This window comes from Eretmochelys imbricata, chromosome 6 (genome assembly GCF_965152235.1).
Source record: "Eretmochelys imbricata isolate rEreImb1 chromosome 6, rEreImb1.hap1, whole genome shotgun sequence".
Classification (NCBI taxonomy): domain Eukaryota; kingdom Metazoa; phylum Chordata; order Testudines; family Cheloniidae; genus Eretmochelys; species Eretmochelys imbricata.
Genome location: NC_135577.1, coordinates 94,312,398 through 94,336,274, shown reverse-complemented (window position 1 = coordinate 94,336,274; position 23,877 = coordinate 94,312,398). Strand labels below are relative to the sequence as shown.

The following is a 23,877-nucleotide window of genomic DNA, read 5'->3' as shown; positions in this document are numbered from 1 at the left end:
CAGCTGGAGTGAGTAAACAAGGCTTGGTGGGCTGTTCTGCATCCATGCAATAAGTCTATCCCTTTACTCCAGGAGGACATAGGAGAGAAAGGGAAGGTTCCATCACTGAAAAAGGACAAGTTTCGGAAGCTTTAGTCTTTTTGCATTGAAAAAAAAAGTCGAGGAAAGAGAAGGAAAGCAGGGATAAAAACAAGCTGCCTAATTTCCTGCAGTACAAATAGGCCAGTGAAGTCAGTCTTTAAAGTGCAGCCCCACCAAGCTCTTTATTCATTAGAGACTCATAACAAGCGAAGAGGAAATTAGAGGCCAATTTCCTTCCCCCAAAATTATTATCTAAGAGGGCAAAAGAAAGTAGTACCTATGCTAAAGCAAAAAGGAGACAAATGTATTTTTCCCAGCTGACAGTTAAAGTCTAATTAGACTGACAAATCTTCTGTGCTTTTCTCTTTTGCGAGCTGTATGAGGCAAGATTCAGCCCCAGAGCCACACATTATGGAAGGACGTTAATCAAGATTAAAGGAGCACTGAACCTAAAGAAAATGTTCCTAAGAGGCTGTGTATACTAGTGGTTAGAGTAAAAGACTATGCTCCAGAGAGGCCCTTTGCTGAGCCAGTGCAGATGGACTCTTGACATGTATAATGGACAGTCTTCCTCCCCCTGCTTTGCATTGTTTATATAGAACTTTCTGCAAGCACCTTCCAGTATTATATGTTATTTGTTGGCATTCTCTGGCACTCAGCACTATTCTTGAAAGCTCGCACAAACAATTAATTTAGTCTCCCAGCTACTCCTGCGAGGCAGGAGAGTCTCGTTATTCTCATTTTAAAAATAGGGAAACCGAGACACAGAGACTTGCACCGGTCATACAGTATGTCTGCAGCAGAGCACAGACTTCTTGATTCCTTGTATATAATATGCCTTAATAACAAGGCAATACTTTCTCCTTATTACGAATGATGTAATCTTTACTCACATACGTATTTTTTCTTACTATCTGTATCCATGGAACTATACCTGAGGCAGGGTTGAGACAGACCAATCCAGGTGATACCATTTTTCTCCTTACACTTAGATCTAAATGGTCACTAAACACACTGTGTTTATTGGTCCTGGGTAAGTGTTCCATGGAGTCCAATCCTGAGATCCTTACCCAGTACTTGACTTCAAAAGGACTTTTGCCTGAGTAAGGACTTTAGGGCTGGTCTTACTAGTGATTCTAGACCTGTCCTGGATGGAACAAACAGACCAGGGTCACATAGTGAAGGTCTTCTCCGATGTTGTTTGAAGTGGCAACTCACTCAATAAGCCCCAAGCTGGTAACTATCAGTTTATAGTAGCCAGGTTCGCAGCAAAAGCCAGGAAAATGAAGGCCACCTCTAGCTAAGCACATTTTCAGACAGAATAGAAATCTCTCAAATCCACAGAGTTCTTTCACGTAAACTCCAGCCCTTTCCAAAATTAGGTAGGGAGGTCGGTGGGGTTCAAAGACTTCAACACTAGAAACAAGACTTCTAACTAAGAACATACCTTCTAGAAATAATGTGCCTCCTGACATGAGACAATGTCATGACACTCTCATAAAAATAGTCTGCACTCCAAGCGACTCACCTTAAGCAAGAGACAGCTGCTTGCCTCTCTGCCCTTTGTGGTAGCGCGGGGAAGCGGCGCTCCCAGAGAGGATATTATTAATATAGGAGGGCCTAGTGTGTCAGGGACCTGTAGTCTGCAAGTGTAATTTAATATAACACACGTCACTTCTAAACAGACCTGTGCTTGAACGCAGTGCAAAACCTGTGTGTGAAAAGGTCAAAACAGCATTTGGACTCAGGATCGCCAGACACAGCTTAGTTATCTGGATAGAAAAATCCTGTATTAACTGCTTTGAAACAAATAAAGAAACAAAACTCCTTTCCCCAGCTCTGGTTTTCAATTAGCAGGAAAGCACAATTCTGGGAGGTGAAATACATCTTCCTTCAAAGCTCCATTGTAATGGACAAGGGTCATTGCATTTCTTATTAGCATTAAGTATAGACTCGCCAATGCATTCTGGGCACACATCTCAACTGTTCCTCACTACAGACCCGCACTGTCCTCTCTATCCCACACTCATCTCACATCCACTGACATAAATTATTGACATCAAAAATGCTTAATCATAAAGGTGAAGTTATAGACATCACTGATGCTAAAAGAAATCTTTCACACATGATGCTTCCAGTAACATGATTTTCCCACGTCAATCATGTTGGCTACTGATTCCACATTGTATTCCATGCCTGGCCCTTTACGGATTGAGAAGTGTGACTGTGGGTCTCTCTCTCTCTCTGTAGTTTTAAAGATCTTTCCAGATTTCCTAGGCCCTTTAGATGAACCACACATGAAAACGCTTGTAGTCATACTCTAAGTAATTGAGCAAAGGGACCATCTAGGTGTGGCATTAGGAGTAGATGATATCTTAGCAACTGTCAAGCCCCTATATACTACATGGCAAGTTGGACTTAAATACTGCCACAAGTTCCTTGGATTTGGCAGCGCTCTATGTTAGACTGGAAATTCTGCAGCAGCTTCAGATACATTGTGAAATGAAGGTTTTTCAATTACTTAAATAGGAAAATGAATACTACAATCAGGACAGAAGCCCCATACCTAATAGCAAGTGTAGCAACTTTGTAGCTATCTTAGTTTTTATACTGGGCTTGTCAATGTAGTACCTCAGTGCTAATGTGTTCTCTCAGGTGGCTCTATCTTACCCTAGTTGAAGAATGAATTTGCTTTCTTAGATCTTTTCCATCTCTTGTCTCTGTGGTTGTTCGTGGTGCTGCCAAAATTGCCAGCACTAATGATGAGACTTGTGAGTCATAATTACCACAAGGCATCCGAAAACCACAGCTGGAGCTGCTGAAAACTACAGCTGGAGATGCGGCCCAAGTAGAAGAGGAGTATTTCTCCCCACCCTCGCCACACAAATAACACAACTTAAGCTGACAGAACCAAACAACTCTGCCCAAAGTGGGGAAAAGGAGAGCCATCTTGTGCCATGATAGCAATAAACTGGCCTGCTCCTGAATGTAATAGAAGTACATATTGACTTTTATCTTCCTTTCAGTGGGTTGAGTGAAGTGTCAAGAGTTATTGCTTTAATAACAGCAAAGATGAGGCCATTTGTTGTGGTACGTGTGTACCCAGGAAATCACTGCTTTAACCATCTTTTAGAGGCATTTCCACACTTTATTAAATCTCCTTGATGCCTTTTCAGCACACAGTGGTCTCAACTGGCCTAGTGAACTGTGGTGTAGATTAGGCAGGCAGCTTTCTGGGATATTTCTCCTTCAAGTGGGGTAGGATCGTTTCCATCTCTGCTCAACTCACATAAAGTCCAATTCTGACCTCAGTTATGCTGATGTAAATCTGTATAATTCAACTGAGGTCCATAAATTATGGCAGATCTCCACTGGAGCACAGTAACTGAGCACAGACGTTACTCTCCTGGACATGAAATCATACAAACCCTTCCTTTAAAATTAGAGCTAGACACAGAGAAGAGAGAGTCCTAATTCCTTCACAATTTACAACAAACATCAACTAGACTTGGGATAATTTCCCCTCATGTAGTTGAGACTTTATATTTCATGCACCAGTGTTTGAGGCTAATAACTCAATTAATCCACCAACCTGCTGCTGCCTGGATTTCTAGAATGCCAAGGGGGCCGGTACAGTGTTAAGCCTGAGCTTGGGTTTAATCACTTTTAATTGAATAGGAGTAAATGCCACTGCAAAGATAATACTTCCAGCATAGGTAAGTAGATGATTTTCATGTTTTCTCATCATACATGACCAAGATTAGATGAAAAATTAAGAGAATGAAAATATAGACGAAAGAATAACCAGTCATTGATTAAACCTTCTGAATCAGTTAGAGAAAGCAGGGGATATTATATCACCAGTTCCGACAGCCCTGGATTTCATTAAACCTGCATTTCCCAAAACCCACCAACATTAATGCCCAAGGAAAGCTGTCTCAAAGAAGCAGGTGTAATCAGTGTAGGATATTATCTGTTTGGACAATAACACACCTACCTCACTCCTTTCGCTAATCAAACACTCTCGTTAAAATCACGGGCCAGATTCTTAGCCAGTGTAAATTGGTTTTGCACAGCTGAAGTCAATGGAAATATGTTATTTTCATCTGCTGTGGGTCTGGCCCCATATATAGTATCAAGCTAAATTCCCTTACCTGTGTTATTAACATCATCATAGATTACTGAAAGAATTCATAAAAATCTAATTCACTTTTCAACATCAGTGTTGGTTGTTTACATTTTACCGTTTACTCAGTGTAGAGTCAGACCATGAGCAAACAAGACTGTTCATCAGTTTCTAATCCATTCCACACTCAGGCTCTGACACAAGAACAAAATTGCTGCAATTTTTTGGGTTACAAACACTACATCAGGACAGTTAAATCTGAACAAAAAACAGTTTCCAGTGGATTTTTTTAAACTCAAATTTTATGAGAAAGGATTCTGTTGGTCACGGAGTTTAGAAAAGCTTGTTTCTACAACACCTAAATTCTGCAGGAAATTGATCTGACAGTGCCCCTTTCACATTATCTAATAGAATGCTGTAAGATTAGCATGAATGTCTCGCTCTGAATGCTATAATCATTTGCTTTTTTCCACATTAAGAACTTCACCACTGCAGCAATACCTATGGCAATAATAATAAACAATAATCTATTCACATCCCATTAGGCTTTTGAAATTCCTTTAAGTGTAATTTTTTTCCCCACACATCAACTTGGAGACAACATGGCCCAAATCATATTCTCATCTACACTGCTGCAGCGTCGCTGGTATAAATAGAGTTGCACCAGTCTGACAGTAGAATTTGTACTCACTGTTACATGATACCCAGTAATAATTCAGAAGTTTCTGTTAGTTCACCAAAGCAGAAAGGAGCCCATTTCTGTGTTGGTTTTTACTCTGTACAACCTCATGAAAGTCAACAGAGTTATATGGCCTATAACTCAGTGCAGAATTTGGTCCAAGGGGCTTAACTAACAGGTTAACTAAACAAGGACATATAAATAAAAATCTGATCAAATGGCTCACCTGGATGCTGGGTGGGGAGCGGTTTTTTCGGGTAGTTGTGGTGGCCATGGTTGTGGTGGTTTCCATGACTGTGGTAGACATTTCTGGTGGCATGGAGGTTGTGGGTGTTGTTCCAAGGATGGACGGGACTTCTCCAACCAGCCGGACACTTCCGTTGATTTTAATATTGGGGTTGTTCTCTGCTGCCATGTTCAGCACTTTCAAGCCATTGTAATAGAGACCGGAGAGCTGACCTTGGAAGGGACGCCCTCTGTCCTTCCCTCCAATGGCTATTTGCGCCTGGGTGTTGAAGATCGTTAACTGTCGTCCTAGTGAAGGGGGGTGAATAAATTATTGCCAGACATTTCCCCCCTTCTTTACTATATAATGAGTCCTGGCCAGAGTGGACTGAATATAAGAGCAGGTTCCCCAGTGGCAGTGGTGGAGGCTGTGGGTGGAAATGCAGTGCTTCAAATTTCTGTCTCAGACTCATTAATAGTAGAGATGGGCCTGAACACTGGCTCTAGAACCTCTCACTCTCACCTCCATACGTGCAACTAAACTCTGGGGAAGTTTGGACCCAAACATAGATCTGGATCCAAACTTTGAGACGTTGGCCCATCTTTCATTACAAGCAGTGTTTTAATCTGGTTAGTCTCCTCTAGTAGCTTTTGGAGACTGCAAACCAACCCAGATGATAAAATCTCTCTAGGCTTAGCCCAATATATATACACATACATATATCTTTGATCCCTGAATGGTCAATGGGAAGGAGACCTGTGAACAGACAGGAAAGGGTAAGATACAGAGATGCTCTAAGAGAAGCTGATCTTTGGACTGCATGGGGAATTTAGAATAGCTGAATGCAAGAGTCTGGGTCTGGAATATAGTTATCAGGAATCTAAAAGTTGGAAACACCAAACATGGACATTTCTGGTGCTATGAAAGAGCAAAGTTCTTTAAATAGTGAACAATATAGTAATTAAGGTGATTAATCCTCACAACTCCCCTGTGAGGTAGCTCAGTCTTAATCCCATTTTTATAGATGGTGAAGTTCAGGCCTAGATGGGTTAAGTGACTTGCCCAAGGTCACACAAGGTGCGTCAGGTATGGATTTCATATCATGTTTACAGAAGGAATGTACTTATTCAGAATGGACCCTAGAAGCAGCTGCCAATTCTCCTAATCCCACAGACCATTCAAGTGACGTCCAGACAAAATTGATTCATAAATATGGCGCACTTTTCCATTCTGCACTGGGTTGACTAAATTAAAGCCATGATTGTTCTGTCCAGTGCAAATAAAAGGTTTATGTCATGTCACTCTCTGTGTGAGGTTTTGGGGCATGCCAATGGAATCTGCTGAATTAACAGGGAACCAGACTGGCCAGAGCTCAGGAGGGTATCAAAGTAGAGTCAAATCAATTATTACTGGATTGTTCAATTACGTTTTCCCTCCACCACCCCTTTCTTACAATGATATGTGCACACATCCCCATCCCTTCCTTCTCCCCTCTCTCACTCACCACTTTCTTTCTCTAGTCCAACCTGATAAGTGCAGAATGTAGTAGAGCATAGCCTATATCCCACTGTTCATTCCTTCAAAGCCAGTGGTTAAAGTAGATCAAAATAGGAGGGGGAGCTCACCAATTTTGGTGGTCGTCGTGACGGGTCTTGAAGTCAAGTGGTGATGCGGTGTTGCATCATCTTATGGTGACGGGATGGACCATGGGGAAGAGAATGGGGACAAGAGAAGAAATGTATCTGAAAGGAGTTCCTGCCCTCAAGGAGGTGCGCTAGCCAGCCAAGCAAAAGTGTATGTGTATGTGTAATGTATGGAGTTGTGGGGGCAGGGTGCACATCCCTAGTGCTCCCCACCCCCATACCTACAAATATCAACATTTAGACTTGACCAGGATGGAGGATCTGTACTGATGTAAAATCAAAAAATAAAAATGGAGGAAGCACTGCGTCTTTCCCCTGGAAAATGTTGAAATACCTGATGCATTTTCCTGCATTTCAGGAGATTTTAACTTACCAGAGGCAAGTTATGTTCCATTAAAACATCAACAAACATGCACCAAAACCACAGGCCCCCACAGCGTAAAACCAAAGTAGCTTATCCCCTCTCCTATCTCAAAGCATACTGGGTTCCCGTGAGCATCTCCTATCAAAATGCAGCTCTCTCAAGCCCCCTCTTTGTTTTCAAACACTCCCCTGAGATCTAGTGCAAACAATAATGCACATTTCGGCATCAAAAGACAGGGTACAACAGTTTATATTCTTGTGACTTACTGCATCCCTTGAGTTTTCTTTACTTCCTTATTTTATGTCACTCCACTCGTTCCATTAGTGTTTCAGTTTCCCTGTGATTACCTGTTCCTTCCTTGTTCAATCTATCACTCTGCTCTGCATCCCTTCTCCTCTCTCTCATATTCTCTCAATTTCTCATTATGTTCCCTTCCATGCTGCCCTTTCCTCCCTCCCCACCAGGGCCGGTGCAACCACTAGGTGAACTAGGCGGTCGCCTAGGGCGCCACGTGGTTGGGGGCGCCAAAAAGCGGTGCCCCGGATCGGCAGGGAGGAGCCGCCTTCCAGAGGCACCGGAGAGCCAGAATGTCGGCTTGTGAGCCCCAGCCATGGAGGAGCTGGCGTGGTGCAGGCGGGCAGCAGCCCTGCAAAGGCAGTGGTGCCGCTAGCGGGGAGCAGCCATGCCCCCCGCCCCTTCTGCCCCGGCTGCGGCCCTTCGCCCTCTTCCTCCCGGGGGCTCCTGTAGGCTGCAGCAGATGCATGCGGACGGCAGCCCCCCGTGTGTCCCCCGGCTTCCCCCTCACAACACTCGGCTTCTGCGGCTCCCGGGCGTGTGAGCTGCCACCGCCCCTCCCGCTGCCTCAGCTCTCTGCGGGGGAGGGGCTGGGTGCACGGCAGCCTGGCAGCATGTTTTGCCTCCACGTGGAGCCAGCCTCTGACTGGCATGGGCATGGTAAGGGGAGTCCCGGCCAGGAGGCAATCAGGGAACAGGGGGAAGGTTGGATGGGTCAGGAGTTCTGGGGGGGCTGTGGAGAGGGATCGGAGCAGTCAGGGGACAGGGAGCAGGGGGGGTTAGATGGGTTGGGAGTTCTGGGGGTCCTGTCAGGGGGCAGGGAGTGGTTGGATAGGGCATGGGAGTCCGGGCAGTCAGGGGGTGGGAAGTGGAAGGGAGTGGATGGGGCAGGGCTCTCCCCCCATCCTCTTTTTTGATTGTTGAAATATGGTAACCTAGGTGAGGGTGGAGGTGGGGGGCGCATGGGAGCCAGCCCCCCTGCGCCGCGCCGGCTCCTCCATGGCTGGGGCTCGCCACCACCACAAGCGGAACGCTCTGGCTCTCCGGTGCCTCAGGAAGGTGGCTCCTCCCTGCCGAGCTCCTGCAGTGGCCCAAGCTTGGCAAAACCAGTGAGTGGACTCGGGGCAGGGGCTGCCGGGGTAGGGTGGGGAGGGCTCGCGGGTGGGGGGGGGTTGTGCACCCTCTAGGGGAGTTCAGGGCGCGGGGAGGGGGGAACCTGGTGTGGGGAGCAGCCCCTGGGCACAGCTGGCCCTGGGGTCTATAAGGGCTCATTGAGATTTGCCCCTCAATGAACCAATGTGCGGGGGGCATGAGATGCAAGTTTCGCCTAGGGCGCAAAATATCATTGCACCTGCCCTGCTCCACACTCACTTCCATCCTGTGACACCAATGCTTAATTTGTGCCAGGGTTGAGCTCCGGCACCCCTAGGTTTGGCAATTTATAGCCCTGACTCCTCTGGGTTTGCCGCATCAGTTATAAAAGTAAAAAAAATGCTTGAGCCCTAGGCACCTAATTGCTTGAGCCCCAGCACTTGTTTCATTACAAATTAAGCACCACATTCTTCCCTTTGCCCTTCCCCTCAGAGTGGAGTGCCTGGAGGGATAAAAGAGATGACAGGGCCATTTTGCTATGCTTGAGATATTGTCCTCCTGTAATGGAGGGAGAGCTGATGAGGGACCAGCTGTTTCCATTGCTAACCCCTTCATACCATGCAGCAGGGAACCAGGGTCTCCTTTTTCCTCTATCAACCTGGAGGGAAGGTAAGGGGGCTGGTGAGAAGGCAGATCTGACTGTAGTAGAGACAGATAGGGGACATCACTTCTCTTATCAGGTGTCGCTGTTTCTTCCCTCAAGTGGTGGAAGACCCAGCCATTTCCCCAGCCAGTCCCCAGCTCTTCCTGCTGTTCCCATTTCAGATTCTCATGCGTGGTGAGTCCTTGGTGCCCCCACAAGTGATGAGAGGTAGCTGAGCTCCCCGATCCAGGAAGATGAAGAGAAGTGGAGTGCTCTCTCTGTGCTTTTAGTAGAAGAGGGTAGCTGGACTCCCCAATGCTCTCCTTTTACTTTAACCCATGCCCATAACACATCCTTACAACTGTCTAGGATAGCTCCATTTTCTTGTCAGAGACAACGAATCACCACACAAATGTTGACACATATTCTCCCGTCTTCACCACTTCTCAGTTCTCTCTGCCCTCTAATATTCTAGGAACATCTACCACATGGGCATGGCCCCAGGCCAGTAAAGTATAAACTTTATTGTGGTTTTTTTTTTAATAATGAGCTCTTCTAGTCCAAGAGCTGAACACAACGCATGCAGCTACTACCGAACACAGCACTGGTACTAAAGCTGTGCTTGCTAAAAGGACAATCACTTGTTGGGTTTCTCTATGAAGAGTCATTCCTAAATCATAACTCTGGTGTGAGGTGTCTGTACTTGAATGAGCATAAAGGAAACAAGTGGATGAAATGAATGAAAAATGTCCAAAAGATGAAATATGCAGAATTCCAGAGCCATGCCAGACCTCCCTTCTTCTAGTTTATCTATGGCTTGATTCTGCAATACTTATTCACACTGAGTAGAACTAACTCTCACAAATTGTCCTATTGACTCCAAAGACCTGATTCACCTGAATAAGTGCTACTCAATGTGAGTAAGGGTTGCAGACTTGGATCCTTATTTTCCACCTAGCTCTCGACTTGTTAGGCTTTTCTTATTAATAGGGGTTGCAAAAGTGGCAAATGTATGTTAAAATTTTCAAATTGTTGTGTAAAACTTTGCACAACTCAAGGTTTTATGTCTCAGTGAACAATTTGTTCACTCTCTCATTTTGATTTCTATGCTCACCAAGAAAATTCTTATGAAGAATTTCCCCCTTTCAGTGTCAGTGAAACCTTAGGCAAAAGTATCTGTTCCATAACACTACGTCAGAGTTTGGGGGCATTATTAAAAAGCCTAATTCACAGGAGCAGGAACTGCTCATGCAAGTAGGACTATTCAACTCAATGAGATTACTCATATGAGTAAGAATTATTTTTGTGAGCAAGGATTTGCAGGATCAGTCCTTTTGTCATGGTGCTTATAGCTACTTCTCTTCCTCACCTGGCCAAACCCTTGAACACTAGCAGGCTCAAATGCATTCTGTTGACCAACTCTGGTCTTGTTATCAATATATGCATTGAGAAGATTAAGCCCAATTCTCCATTCCTTACTCACATGAATAATCCCAGTGAAGTCAGCTGTATTCAGGTGTTACTAGGTCTACTCATGTGAATAAGATAGGGTGCTTTTTATTAGATTTTTTAAAATCCAGTTTATAAAACTAAAAATTAAAAACCAATATAAACATGAATACTTTTCTCCCTTTGGTGACACTGGACAGTAGCTTTAACTCTTATAGTAGATGAACATCCAGAAAGGTTCTATATTATATTGTTTCTCCAAGAATGAACTATATGATCATTCTGAATAAAGTAACAGTGCTATCAAATCAGCACCACATCTACGGCAATTTTTAGAAATTCATGCTAATTAAAAATTGTTTAATCTTACCTTATTCATGCCAAGAATTCACATCTGGCAGAGAGCTATTCTATATGCTGTTTCTTTGATCAATCTATCCATCCATCAATTTATCATGCTGTATTTTGATAGCTATTTACCCTTTCACTCATCATCTTTACAAGGGCTTCTGACAAACGGCTTTCTTGATACATTAGGAGATGGATAGATGACCGGGTGGATGACTGAGTGGGTAAATGAATGGACAAGTGGATGGGTGAATGGTTACTTATTAAATCTTTCCACTTAGTGGTAACCATGTTATTTAAAAGGATACATCCATCTTGGCATGGTGGAACAAAACTATATTCTATCGTTGTCACGCTGTCACAGTGCACGATGTCTTTATATCACACCAATTGCCAAGACTCAATTTTCTTTTATGTTAACAAAAACATTATATATCCTTCTAGCACAAACGCCCCATGTCCGGGTTTGCCTGGGTTCTCCGAGACCAACTAGCTTGGACCCCGTTGCCCTTTTGTGATTGTCTTTTAACAAAGCATTGTCATCCACAGAATAGCAAACCCCAGGTCAAAACTTTGGGATGGTTTACAAATGAAAACGCCTTGGCATGCTTAAAAGCTCAGACTTGGAGAAGCAAGGGCATAAAATAAAGGATTCAAAAAAAAACCAAAACAAGGACAGGTTTCTCAAGCACATGAGCTGCATCACGGAGTCGGACATGCATCTGTTTTAACAAAAGTGAGGCAATCGTTGTCTTTAGTGTTAAAAGGACTTTATCAATTTGAAATTATTGAAACAAAATTATCCACTTTTTAATGTTGAACTTTAATTTTTTTAATCAGCTCATGCAAATTAACAGGGTAACTCGTTGAGACTCAGTGAGCATTTTCTCAACACTATTATCTCATTCTCTCTTTGTTAGTTGGCTCATATGAAATGTTCGGTAAACCCGCACTGGCTAAGAGTTCTATCCACCTTAATTGACCTCCTCCCACTGCTCTTAATGGGTTAATATTGCTTTACAAATATTTTTGCTATAGTCACACAATGCACAGGGGGAGCTCCAATCCTGTGTGGTGGGGAATGCTGTCAGGTTTCAGTGAAGTCAATGGGAGCTGAATGTGCACAGCACTTTGCAGGATCAGACCCTTAGCATGAAAATATTTTAATTGCAGTTAGCAAAGTTCCTCTAGTCCCCAACACTATTCAGGCTGGTGAGAGCAATTCGCTAAACCCCTGAGATAAGGAAGTGCAAAATTCCTAAAGGGTATTTATCCATCTTACAGTATATTGCTTTTCTTCTTTGGAGTATTTTGGTAAAATCTGTAGTCTGAATCAACACAGAAAATGCTAGATTTGAGTCCAACCATCACCCCCTTTTATCAGCAGGAATTTCTTTAAAGGAAACCAGAGAAGATTTTGTTCTGCTTTTCCTAAACTTCAGGGCATTTCGACTGTTATAAGTTATTTTTAGCATCACATTTAGGCTGCAAGGAGGAGATATGATTGTCTCTTAATCTCCAATATATCATCAAGGGCCTGATCCAAAGCCCAATGAAGTCAATGTGACTAATTCCATTGGCTTTAACAGGCTTTGAAATAGGTCTTAAGTGCATGAAATAATTTCCACCCCTCCACAAATTACTGGTATAGAACCAGATTCTATGCTGTTACAGAGCCCATTTCAGCAAATCCCTTAAGCACATGCTTAAATCTCTGAAGTCAAGGGGAGTCAAGCATGCACTTAAGTGCTTTGATGAACTGGGGCCGTGTACCCATACATGAAAATCTATAGGGTTGCCTGGGGTGCAAGTTAGAGAAGAATTTGTCCCATAAATTACAAAAATAAAATAAGAAAAATGTTAAAACTGCACTTCAAAGCCCTTCAAGTTTAACATAAAAAGACAGAACAATCTGTCTCTGTCTCCTTTATTTTAGTTTAAATGAAAATGTTAATACAATGTTTTCCCTACAACATTTTTTAAAATTGTTAATTATGTTAAAACAATTAAGAGACATGCAGCTGTAACTGCAAGCCACACTAATGAAAGAAAAATCTTACAGGACGCGGTTTAACAACTGGGTTTGAAAAAACTTTTAAGAAAACTTTGATAATAAAAATATAGATGTAGTTTAAAAACAACTTAAAATAGGAAGATCATGCAGTGGTTAAATTGCCATAATACATGTTGTTGCATTTTGTTTTGTTTTAAGCGGTTCCTGAATTTTTGCTTGTTTGTCGTTACTTTTGATAGCAAGCTTAGAATTCCGTCTCTTTAACTTAATTTTAATAGCAATGTATTATAGCATGATTTATCAACATATGGCAGGTGGATGCTGACACAAATTATAATGAAAATTAAAACAACCATTTATGCAGCAGGCGATTATCATTTAAGAAACATTTATTTGCAGGCTTTAAAAATGAGGATTTATAATCAAATGGGTTTAAAATGAAACTTTTAACGACTGTTACCTTTTTCCTGCAGCCACTCTTCTACGGGCCGGTTATATTTGAAGGGGATTTTCTGTTTTACCATTTGGAACCGTTCACTATCAGTGTTGCCTTTAAAGTTTAAAACACAGCTTAAAAAAAACAATCTGAAAAGTCAATGAAATCATTAAAAAACATCCTAGATTTTTTTTGTTTTGTTTTTATGAATTTATTTAATATAAATAAATGTATATGTAGAAAGAGAGCTTTATCTTCTTTGGTGAGGTGGAGAAAAGTTATTCACTCATTGCTTGGAATTCTGGAAGGATCAAAGTGTTTAAATCTTAAGAAAAAGATCTCGGTCTTTTGTCTACCTTGGTTAAAAGCCACAAATATCTAATTTGCAACGTGAGACACTGGGCTACCTAATGATGTAGGTTGAAAATTTTGAAAAATGTTATGATCAGACTATAACACTGATGGCAATATATGTGGCACAAGATGTCAATTGCACAGGCATATAGCCTCGAGTGACGTTCCTGACCCTCTTCTAGTTGGTAGGTAAGAAGGTAGATGGGTGGGTGGGAGGGGGAATATGGGGGCAGTGGAATACATATGGAAAGAGAGAAAAGGGACAGATTTGAGGCAACATGTCAAAAGGACACAGCAGAAACAAACTAAGAGGGTCATAGGATGGGGGGAGACAGGAGACATGGGAGGGAAAACAGGAAAGGGAAAGAAGTGGCAACCAAACCTGCATGAAGGCTTGTGCCTACTTACCCAAGGCTTGGGCCTGCACCAATTGAAGTCAATGGGAGTTTTGCAACAAGACGGTCCAATGTGGTGTATTTTAGTGGGGAGCCCTTAACAGTCATAAAGTACAATATAAATAATAAGATGGGCTTAAACCAAACTTTGGATCTGAACTCCCATAACCTTGGGACAAGTCAGATCCAGATCAGAACCTCATGGCTGAGCCCAATTTCCAACACAGGGGAGCAATCAGAGTTTTGCTCATTGTTGTTTCTTCTTCTTCTCCAACCACAACCACTCTGTGACTGCCTTTATTTTTGATTTAATGGTTTTATTTATATTAAGACAATTTGATCAAATAAATGGAATCAAATAGTTCAAGATCAATCTCTCAGGCTTTTGTTTAGGGCTGAAATGCACATACAAAGCAAAAGACCTTCATTAAAAAAATATAATAGCAAGCTGCAGGAAGAGCTCATCTCACTGCATTAACACTATTGTTAACTGTAGTGCTATTGCTTCTTTGTTTTCAATAAGCGTAAGTTCAGGAATCAGTAACCACCCTCATGCCCTGGGGTGTATTTGTTTCTAAATGCCACGTACCCATCTGTGGTATAAGATAAAGAAGGAATCAGTTAAAATGACTTCATATTTATTTGTTTATTCCAAATCAGATGCTAGACTCTGGTATGGCAATATAAAAACAGGACATTGAAAAATGTGTGACTAACAGCTGGCAAGATGCTCCACCCATTCAACAGCAGATGCCACCGTAAGGGGAGCAGTGACTGTTAAATCACACATACTCCATAATCCTTCCTGTACATGTGTAGCTTGGAAATGCTAACTGAGTAATGTACTAGCTGCCCTCTGCAGGATAAAATCAGGTAGAAGTGGTTTTCACCAACTACTGTGTGGGAGAGGGGGAGCTACTGTAATAGACATTAACAGGACTTAATCTGACAAAAATTCATGTTTGATATAACAAAGAAGTAACGTTAAGAGAGATTTATAAAAAACTGTAGCTGCATTTCCTTAAATTCAGAGGTAAAGCAGAAAACAACTTGGATTCGATTAACACCTCCAGTCAGAACACTTAACATACAAAAGTCTGGTTTTCAGGTTGGAGCAACGGACAAACTCTCAGCCAGTTGAGTATGAAAAAACCTGCTATGGGGAGATGACTGAGTTAATTCCCTATAGTGACCCTGGGAAGTCAGCCATTTCTCTTTTTCCCTGAAGGAAGTCCATTGTGGGCAAGTGTCCTTTCACAAGACTGCTATGAATACTTCTCCCATGGAAGAAACATCTAATTAAGTAGTGGGCCAACACGCAGTGCTCTTTGCTGTATCTGCTCCTCTATCCTAGTCTCAGGTGACTAAACTGGACAGGTAAAGTAATATTGGAAGTACACTCTATCAATCATGCTTCATATCAGATTAGCACTGTACCATGGTGCCTCAGAATGACTGCAGAGACCGTCAGTTACCTGTATGCATATTCCCAGCACGCCTGAATCATATCAACACCAATAAAGAGTTCAAAAGTCAGTTCTTTACTTTTATGAGCATATCTTCATGAACAGACATCTTAAGCCACATTCAACACTGGGCCTGGGAAATGTCTTGAAGTGCTGAGAGTATATGTACAAGAAACTAAACTAGACAGAAAAATATTCAGCAGCAGAATAAGAGTTTTATGTCTTTACATTAATAAGCATCTGCTGATTAATACAGACTGAGGTCATTGTCTTAATGCTTCTTTGTCAATCATGGAAGCCAGGTGTTTCTTCAATTTCTTGTTCTAACAGATAAACTCCTCTGAAAGTCCTCATGCTGGTGGGGCAACTCATACTAAGTCAAGGATGGTAAAGTATGGACTCCTGTGGAGAACTGAGGGAAACAGTCTTGCTGTCCTTGGAAGAGTAGCAACAATGATGAATGTAGACACAATACACTATGGACACAATTCGTTTCCTGGTGCAACATTTCTTATGACCAACTAGTAAGGCATTTTGGTTCTTTATCAGGCCTTTCATCAATGCACTATTCTTTTCTCTGCTACAGCATCTGTGCTGTTAGTAATTACGTTTGTATACAGCAGGTCTTCCTTAAGGGAAATTTGGTTTGCTGCATCCTGAAAGTTTTCTCTGAGAAAGGACTCAGTGTGTACTGAGAGCCTGATACTATATCTATTCTACAGAGGCAATAGGAATTTAGGATGTCCATAGGAGTTGAAGATAAAATTGTATGATTTGACCAGATATTAATTTGCCAAAATCTGAGGGGTGCAAAGCAATTGCAACTCTCATAGGGCTACATAAATTCTGAGATCCTTACTTTTTACTCACTCCTTATTAGGGAAAACTCCCATTGACTTCAGTCAGAGCTGACTCAGTTTTTACTCAGGAAACTTTCCAATAAAGACAAAGGGAGTTTTCCCAGAATAAGGAGTCTAAGGATTTGGCCCAGTGGGAGTTACAGGTGCTCAGGACCTATTGCCTTTTGCCCCAGTAAATGAAAAAGATGAAGAAAAATTAGTGTCATATGACATCTCGCTAATGCAGGGCACAGACTGCAAAGACAATTAGGTCAAGCCAGTGTTGGAAGATTCTACTTTGCTACAAAATTTGATTTTATGCTCTCACACTTGAATCATCTTGTGCTTCAAATATCTTCAGGAAGGTAGGAAACTGTTCCAGGAAGAGAGGTTGGCAAAACTCAGATGGAGAGGAAATGGGAAAGGGTAACAGAGTTATAAAGGGTAGACTGGATGAAACTGCTTCTATGATTCAATCCTAGACCTTCCTGAAAACCAGAAAGGGCATAACTATTCCCCACCACATCTTTAAAGATTTTTTTAAACTCAGGTTTAAGTTTATGTTATTATTATTATTATTATTTTGTTTTGCAGACATAGCCTCCAATAGTAATATATATGTGAAAAATCATACCTTTAAAAGCTATGAAAGTGCGAAGGACATTAGAAAATTCAAAATGGTTTAAATTAGCACATTAGTACCTGCTCTTAGCATCTATTCATGTTTCTGTTTTTAAAATTTTATCTCCTTTATCTCAGACATTAGTAAGAACGGTTTTAAGAACATGTGCATGAGAATGTGTTCATCGACATATCCCCATTTACAAGACTGATTTAAAGAGCACGTTTCCCCTTGTTAAATGCCTGGAATATTTACCAGAGTAAGCACTATTATACACTCATAAATTGCCTTAAATTAATATTGATATTGAGTTGTGCTTTTAAAAACAATAAATTAATACAGAATTTAATATGAGAGTTTCTATAAACAGTAACACAGGGTTTTCAACAGGAAATGACCCCATTTGTGACAAGAACTGACCTGATCAGTCTTCAAGCTATAATGTCAATGTTTCTCTTCAGATATAGAAATGTTAAGTGATGGCCTCTCGTGAGACCTTAGTGCCATCTCTTTCAAGAAACCACATGTACACACCTTCCAACCCCCATAAAACAAGCAACCCTCACTCCTCTCAAACCATCCAGCCATTTTTAACTTTCTTGAGTCCAGCTCTGATCCAACATTTTCTTTGCAAAAAACACAGAGATGAATGGAGAGATTATAGTTTACTTTAAACAAAAATTGGATTAAACCCTGCAGTCCTTTTGCATTAAGAATTCCAATGCATATGAAAGGAGTGCAGGATCCCATTCATTATGAAAAAGTTCTGGTGATTAGTTTTGCTACTTGTGGTCATTTGAATATGAATGGGTCTTTTTACCCATGGCATTTATCTGCTTAGCTCTTATTAGTACCAACAGAAATCACCCATTTAAGATACTCTTTTCACTCCCAGCTATGGGAGAATGAAACCATACATGCATCAATCTGCATTATTTTCTGTAACATTGCTACTTTAATTCCATTATGGAAGTCAGCTCCCAGAGAAACATTCCTCCAAGTACTTTTTCTCCTCTCTGATTGCAAAAAATGTATAGCATTGTCACTTCCAACTAGGTGCAGATTTGGATAAAGCAAATATTTGGATCCCACTGAGGATTTATATCTAGGACTAACTCTGATGTCAGACCTGACTCTGACTCTTTCAAGTATTACTGCCTACATGAAATTTGGCTTCAGTTTTCCTCCCAGACTAAGAAAGGTTCAGGGTTTCATGTTTAGGGAGGGTAATCACAGCTCTTTAAAATTCTTCCCATATTTTAATCCCATTTAACCTACAGGATACTTGATGCTTGGCACAATGGTCTAGGAAGGGTTGTTGAAAATTATCCCTGGGTAAAGTAGAATTGTCCTCCCAAACTCCCTCCTTAAAACTGCTAACTAATATTTTGCATGTTCTCTCAGGGTTCCTTTAAGGAAACAAACAAGCTTTACTCAATTTCAGACCATTTCTAAACCAAAATGGGTTCTTAAGACACTTGAAGTAAAAGAGCAATTCAGGCACTGACAAATGTTGCTTCTTGGTCCAGACACCAGTAATGATGATATACTGCTGCTAGAGTGAAGAAAAGTGGCTCAAAGGTTCCAGTAAACTGCACTGGGCAGAAAGAAAGCACTTGCTTCCAGGTGGAATATTAATACAAGCTGATATGTTGTCAAGTCTGTGAAGATGCTAATAAGAATACCGTAAGAAAACATTCATCTGCCCTAAATAAATGCCAAAGACGGTTTTATTCAGAGCCTAAGAATAAAGCAGCAACTCTTTCTTCAGTGCTTAGAAGATTCTAAAAAATGAGACGTTTTGTCTAATTAACAGTTATTGCATAGTGATAGTAATAGGGTAAGAAAACTTTTGGAGGTTAGGGCTGTAGATTTCAACTGGATTTACCCATCCCCTTTCCGTGATGTATGAAATTTCAGTAGGAGAAATATAAGTAAATAACCTTTGTGACTACGGCAAAGAGTTCTGGTTATTGGTTTTAGGTTCACCCCCTGGTATTTGACCCCACCTGTCTACAAGCTTTATATACAACCTATTACTATGGTGTCTAAGTACTGCACGAATCACAGAAATGTAGGGCTGGAAGGCACCTGTCAAGGTTCCTCCCCGACTCTGAACTCTAGGGTACAGATGTGGGGACCTGCATGAAAAACCTCCTAAGCTTATCTTTACCAGCTTAGGTCAAAACTTCCCCAAGGTACAAAATTTTCCCCCCCGTTGTCCTTGGACTGGCCGCTACCACCACCAAACTAATACTGGTTACTGGGGAAGAGCTGTTTGGACGCGTCTTTCCCCCCAAAATACTTCCCAAAACCCTGCACCCCACTTCCTGGACAAGGTTTGGTAAAAAGCCTCACCAATTTGCCTAGGTGACTACAGACCCAGACCCTTGGATCTTAAGAACAATGAACAATCCTCCCAACACTTGCACCCCCCCTTTCCTGGGAAATGTTGGATAAAAAGCCTCACCAATTTGCATAGGTGACCACAGACCCAAACCCTTGGATCTGAGAACAATGAAAAAACATTCAGTTTTTTTACAAGAAGACTTTTAATAGAAAATAGAAGTAAATAGAAATAAAGAAATTCCCCCTGTAAAATGAGGATGGTAGATATCTTACAGGGTAATTAGATTAAAAACATAGAGAACCCCTCTAGGCAAAACCTTAAGTTACAAAAAAGATACACAGACAGAAATAGTTATTCTATTCAGCACAATTCTTTTCTCAGCCATTTAAAGAAATCATAATCTAACACATACCTAGCTAGATTACTTACTAAAAGTTCTAAGACTCCATTCCTGGTCTATCCCTGGCAAAGACCCAGCATACAGACAGACACAGACCCTTTGTTTCTCTCCCTCCTCCCAGCTTTTGAAAGTATCTTCTCTCCTCATTGGTCATTTTGGTCAGGTGCCAGCGAGGTTACCTTTAGCTTCTTAACCCTTTACAGGTGAGAGGAGCTTTCCCCTGGCCAGGAGGGATTTCAAAGGGGTTTACCCTTCCCTTTATATTTATGACAGCACCTCACAAAGTCATCAAGTCCAGCTCCCTGTGCTGAGGTAAACCTAGACCATCCCTGACAGGTGTTTATCTAACCTTTTCTTAAAAGCCTCCAATGATGGGCATTCCACAACCTCCCTGGAAAGTCTATTCCAAAACTTAATTACACTTACAGTTAGACATTTTTTCTTTATATTTAACCTAAATCTCCCTTGCTCTAGATTAAGCCTATTACTTCTTGTACTACCTTCAGTGGACATGGAAAACAATCGATCACCATTCTCTTCATAACAGCCCTTAACATATATGAAGACTTATCAGGTCCTCTATCAGTCTTCTTATCTCAAGATTAAACATGCCCATTATTTTTGACTTTTCCTCATAGGTCAGGTTTTCATTTTTGTTGCTTTCCTCTGGACACACTCCAGTTGGTCTTTCTTAAAATGTGGCATCCAGAACTGGACCCAGTATTCCAGTTGGGCTCTCACAGTGCTGAGCAGAGCAGGAGAATTACCTCTCATGTCTTACATATGCCACTCCCGTTAATACACCCCAGAATGATTTTAGCCTTTTTTGCAACTGCATTACATTGTTGACTCATATTCAATTTCTGATCCACTATAACCATCAGATCCTTCTCAGCAATGCGACCACCTAGCCAGTTATTCCCCTTTTTGTCGTTTGATTTTTCCTTTTTGTTGAATATCATCTCGTTGAATTCAGACTAACTTTCCAATTTGTCAAGGTCATTTTCAATTCTAATCCTGTCCTTCAAAGAGCTTGCAACCCTTCCCAGCTTTGGGTCATCCACAAATTTTACAGGCATTCTCTGCACTCTGCATTTAATGAGAATATTGAATAGTACCAGACCTAGGAGCGCCCCTGCAGAAACCCATTAGGTACACCCTCCAAGTTTAACAGCAAACAATTGATAACTACTCTTTGAGTATGGTCTTTCAACCAGTTATGCCTTGACCTTATGGTAATTTCATCTAGACCACATTTCCCTAGTTTGCTTATCAGAATGTCATGTGGGCCTGCATCAAAAGCCTTACTAGAATCAAAATATATCACATCTACAGCTTTCCCCCATCTGCTAAGTCAGGAAACCTGTCAAAGAAAGAAATTATGTTAGCATGATTTGTAATTAACAAATCCATGCTGACTATTCTATAGAATCCTATTATCCCTAAGGTGTTTACAAACTGATTGTTTGATCATTTGTTCCACTAGCTTTCCAGGTATCAAAGTTAGGATGATTTTTTTTATAATTTCTGAGGTCCTTTTTGATCCCCTTTTTAAAAATGGGTACTATGTTTGCCCTTCTCCAGTCCTCCATGAGTTCTCAAAGGTAATTGCTAATGGTTCTGAGATTGCTTCAGCATAAAAGGAGTATAAAAGTCAAGGGGGAAAAGAAGCCGTGTTAGACTATCACAGCCAGCATTTAATTCACATTTAGGGAATAAATTCTCTATTGGTGTAAACTCGTACAGGTCCATTTGTCCCACAGACATCAGAAGGGAAGCTCTAGTTTCTTCTAGAGCTTGAGTGACCTATTTAGGAAGTGACCTATCTAGGAAGAGACACTGGAATACTCCACTGGGAAGCTAGCATCTTTAACTGGTTCCTAGTGAGGGACATGGTTTGCTTTCAACCTCAGAATGTTTCAGCGCTTTGGTCTGAAGAAGCACCAACACTGCAGCAGCTTAACCACATCTGTCTTCAAGGCAACTGAACTTATAAACACAATCTATTGAACAGTCCCACTTTAACATTTTACTAATATCACGTTTGATTATTAATACTGAAAAGAAGTACAAAAATTGTGTTGGTTTATCCTCATTAAATCTGTTTGCTTACTTTTAGCACCACACAGCTTGGAAAGTAAAACCACAACAACATGGTTGAAATCAGAATTAGAATCAGGCATTCTGCTTATAAGCAGTTGTATATTTTGATGCACTAGCTGGGCACAATGCTGCCGTGATTTAGGTTACACATTGTAGAGGACTTTTTACATTAAAACTGTTTAATCAAAACGTAGAAAAAACACCAAATGGAAAATAATATCTCTATCCATATTAGGTTTTGAAAGAGCGCCAGACCTAAATACATGTGGCACAGGATTGCAGATAAAGAAAAGGATTGAGAATCAGGTGACCTGGGTTCTATTCCAGGTTCTGCTACTGAATATCTAATGTAACAACTTCCCTGTGCTTCAGCTTTTCCATATGTAAAATGGGGACACAGCAGGGTGATGTGTGGATTTTGGGGTTTGAGATCCTTTGATGGAACATGCTGAAGAAGGGGAGACTGTTATCCTTATTTAAGTTTGCTTCAGCTTTTAGGTATTTTTTCTATTTTCACTGAACTCCTTGTTAGAAAATATTGCAGCTCTTGCTATTCTGGGTCTTCTTTTCTTTCCTGTCCTCTTCTTTCCCATATCCCTGAATATCTTTGACTTGACCCCCTTCCTTCTGTTCCCACCATTGTCTTTGAGTCCTGCCTTTCCCTTTCATTCCTCTCGTTGTGGAGCTTTTTATTGTAAAGAGCTGAATTTCACACTGGGGCTACCTCAACCCAAAGACTTTGGAACAAAAGAAGACAAAGTCTCTATCGCACACATACCAGAAATAGGAGAGAATTGGCAGGCAAGACTGCAGTGGCAAAAAAAAAAAAAAAAAAAAAAATCTGAAGTTACTCTGACAATCAGGTAAGTGAACTTGTTTCTAAGTTTTTACTGCCTCAAAGAAAGCCTGATTATCACAACTCCCCCTCTACCTTAACTTACACCTTCCTGCTACTTACTTTTCCTGATGCACTCCCATTTTCCATCTCTGGGGTATATAAGATGTACCAATTTAGCTTCTATGGGTCAGCTTCAGAGGTAATGTGAGCTTCATGTCAGTAACAGTTGAGTCTAACAATTTCTAACCTGGTGCAATTTACATGTTGTAAGGACCAGTGCAATATTGCATCAGGTCAGATGCCCTTAGGCATACCTTTCAATTTGGCCCTGATTTAAAGACAGGTTAATGGATTTGCCAAAGGTTACAAAGGAAGTCAGATAGTAATCTAAACTTCTGCATCCTCAGTCTAGAACAGGGATGGACAAATTACGGCCCGTGGGCCACATCCGGCCCATCAGAACATTTAATCCGGCCCTCAGCTCCCACGGGGGGTGGGGTCGGAGGTTTGCCCTGCTGGGGAGCGGGGTCAGGGGCTTGTTCCGCTCTGTGAAGCTCCCAGAAAGCAACCAGCATGACCCCGCTCCGGTTCCTATGTAATACACAGAGACATGGCCAGGAGGCTCTGTGCGCTGCCCTGTCCGCAGGTGCCGCCCCTACGGCTCCCATTGGCCGCAGTTTACAGCCAATGGGAGCTTCAGGGGTGGTACCTGTGGATGAGGCAGCGCGCAGAGCGGCCTGGCTGAGCCTCGGAGCTGGAGCAGGGATGTGCTTCTGGGAGCTGCTTGTGGGAAGTGCCACCTGGAGCCTGCACCCCTGAACCCCCCATGCACCCCAATCCCCTGCCACATCCCTGATCCTCCTCCTGCCCTCCAACCCCCTTGATCCCAGCCTGACGCCCCCTTCTGCATCCCAAACCCCTCTTCCCCAGCCCCACCCCAGAGCCTGCACCCCCAACTGGAGCCCTCACTCTTCCTGTACCCCAACAGCCTGCCCATCCCTGATCCCCTCCCACCCTCCAAACCCCTTGGTCCCAGCCTGGAGCCCCCCCCCCGCACCCCAAACAACTCATCCCCAGCCCCACCCCAGAGCCCTCACCCCCCCACACCCTAATCT

The 23,877-nt window shown here is 42.0% G+C and overlaps 1 protein-coding gene across 16 annotated transcripts in view; it reads right to left on the bottom strand.

The window, feature by feature from the left end:
- The window catches only part of NRXN3 (neurexin 3), a 1,334,999-nt gene that overhangs the window by 136,890 nt on the left and 1,174,232 nt on the right, over positions 1-23,877 (bottom strand). For 11 of the 16 annotated variants that reach the window (XM_077820368.1, XM_077820370.1, XM_077820366.1 and 8 more), the window contains 2 exons: positions 13,420-13,509; positions 5,113-5,420 (listed from right to left, as the gene is read on the bottom strand). In XM_077820368.1, coding sequence (XP_077676494.1) covers positions 5,113-5,420; positions 13,420-13,509 — 398 coding nt within the window. The remainder of the gene's footprint in view (positions 1-5,112; positions 5,421-13,419; positions 13,510-23,877) is intronic. The other 5 variants (XM_077820367.1, XM_077820378.1, XM_077820379.1 and 2 more) reach the window with 1 other exon arrangement.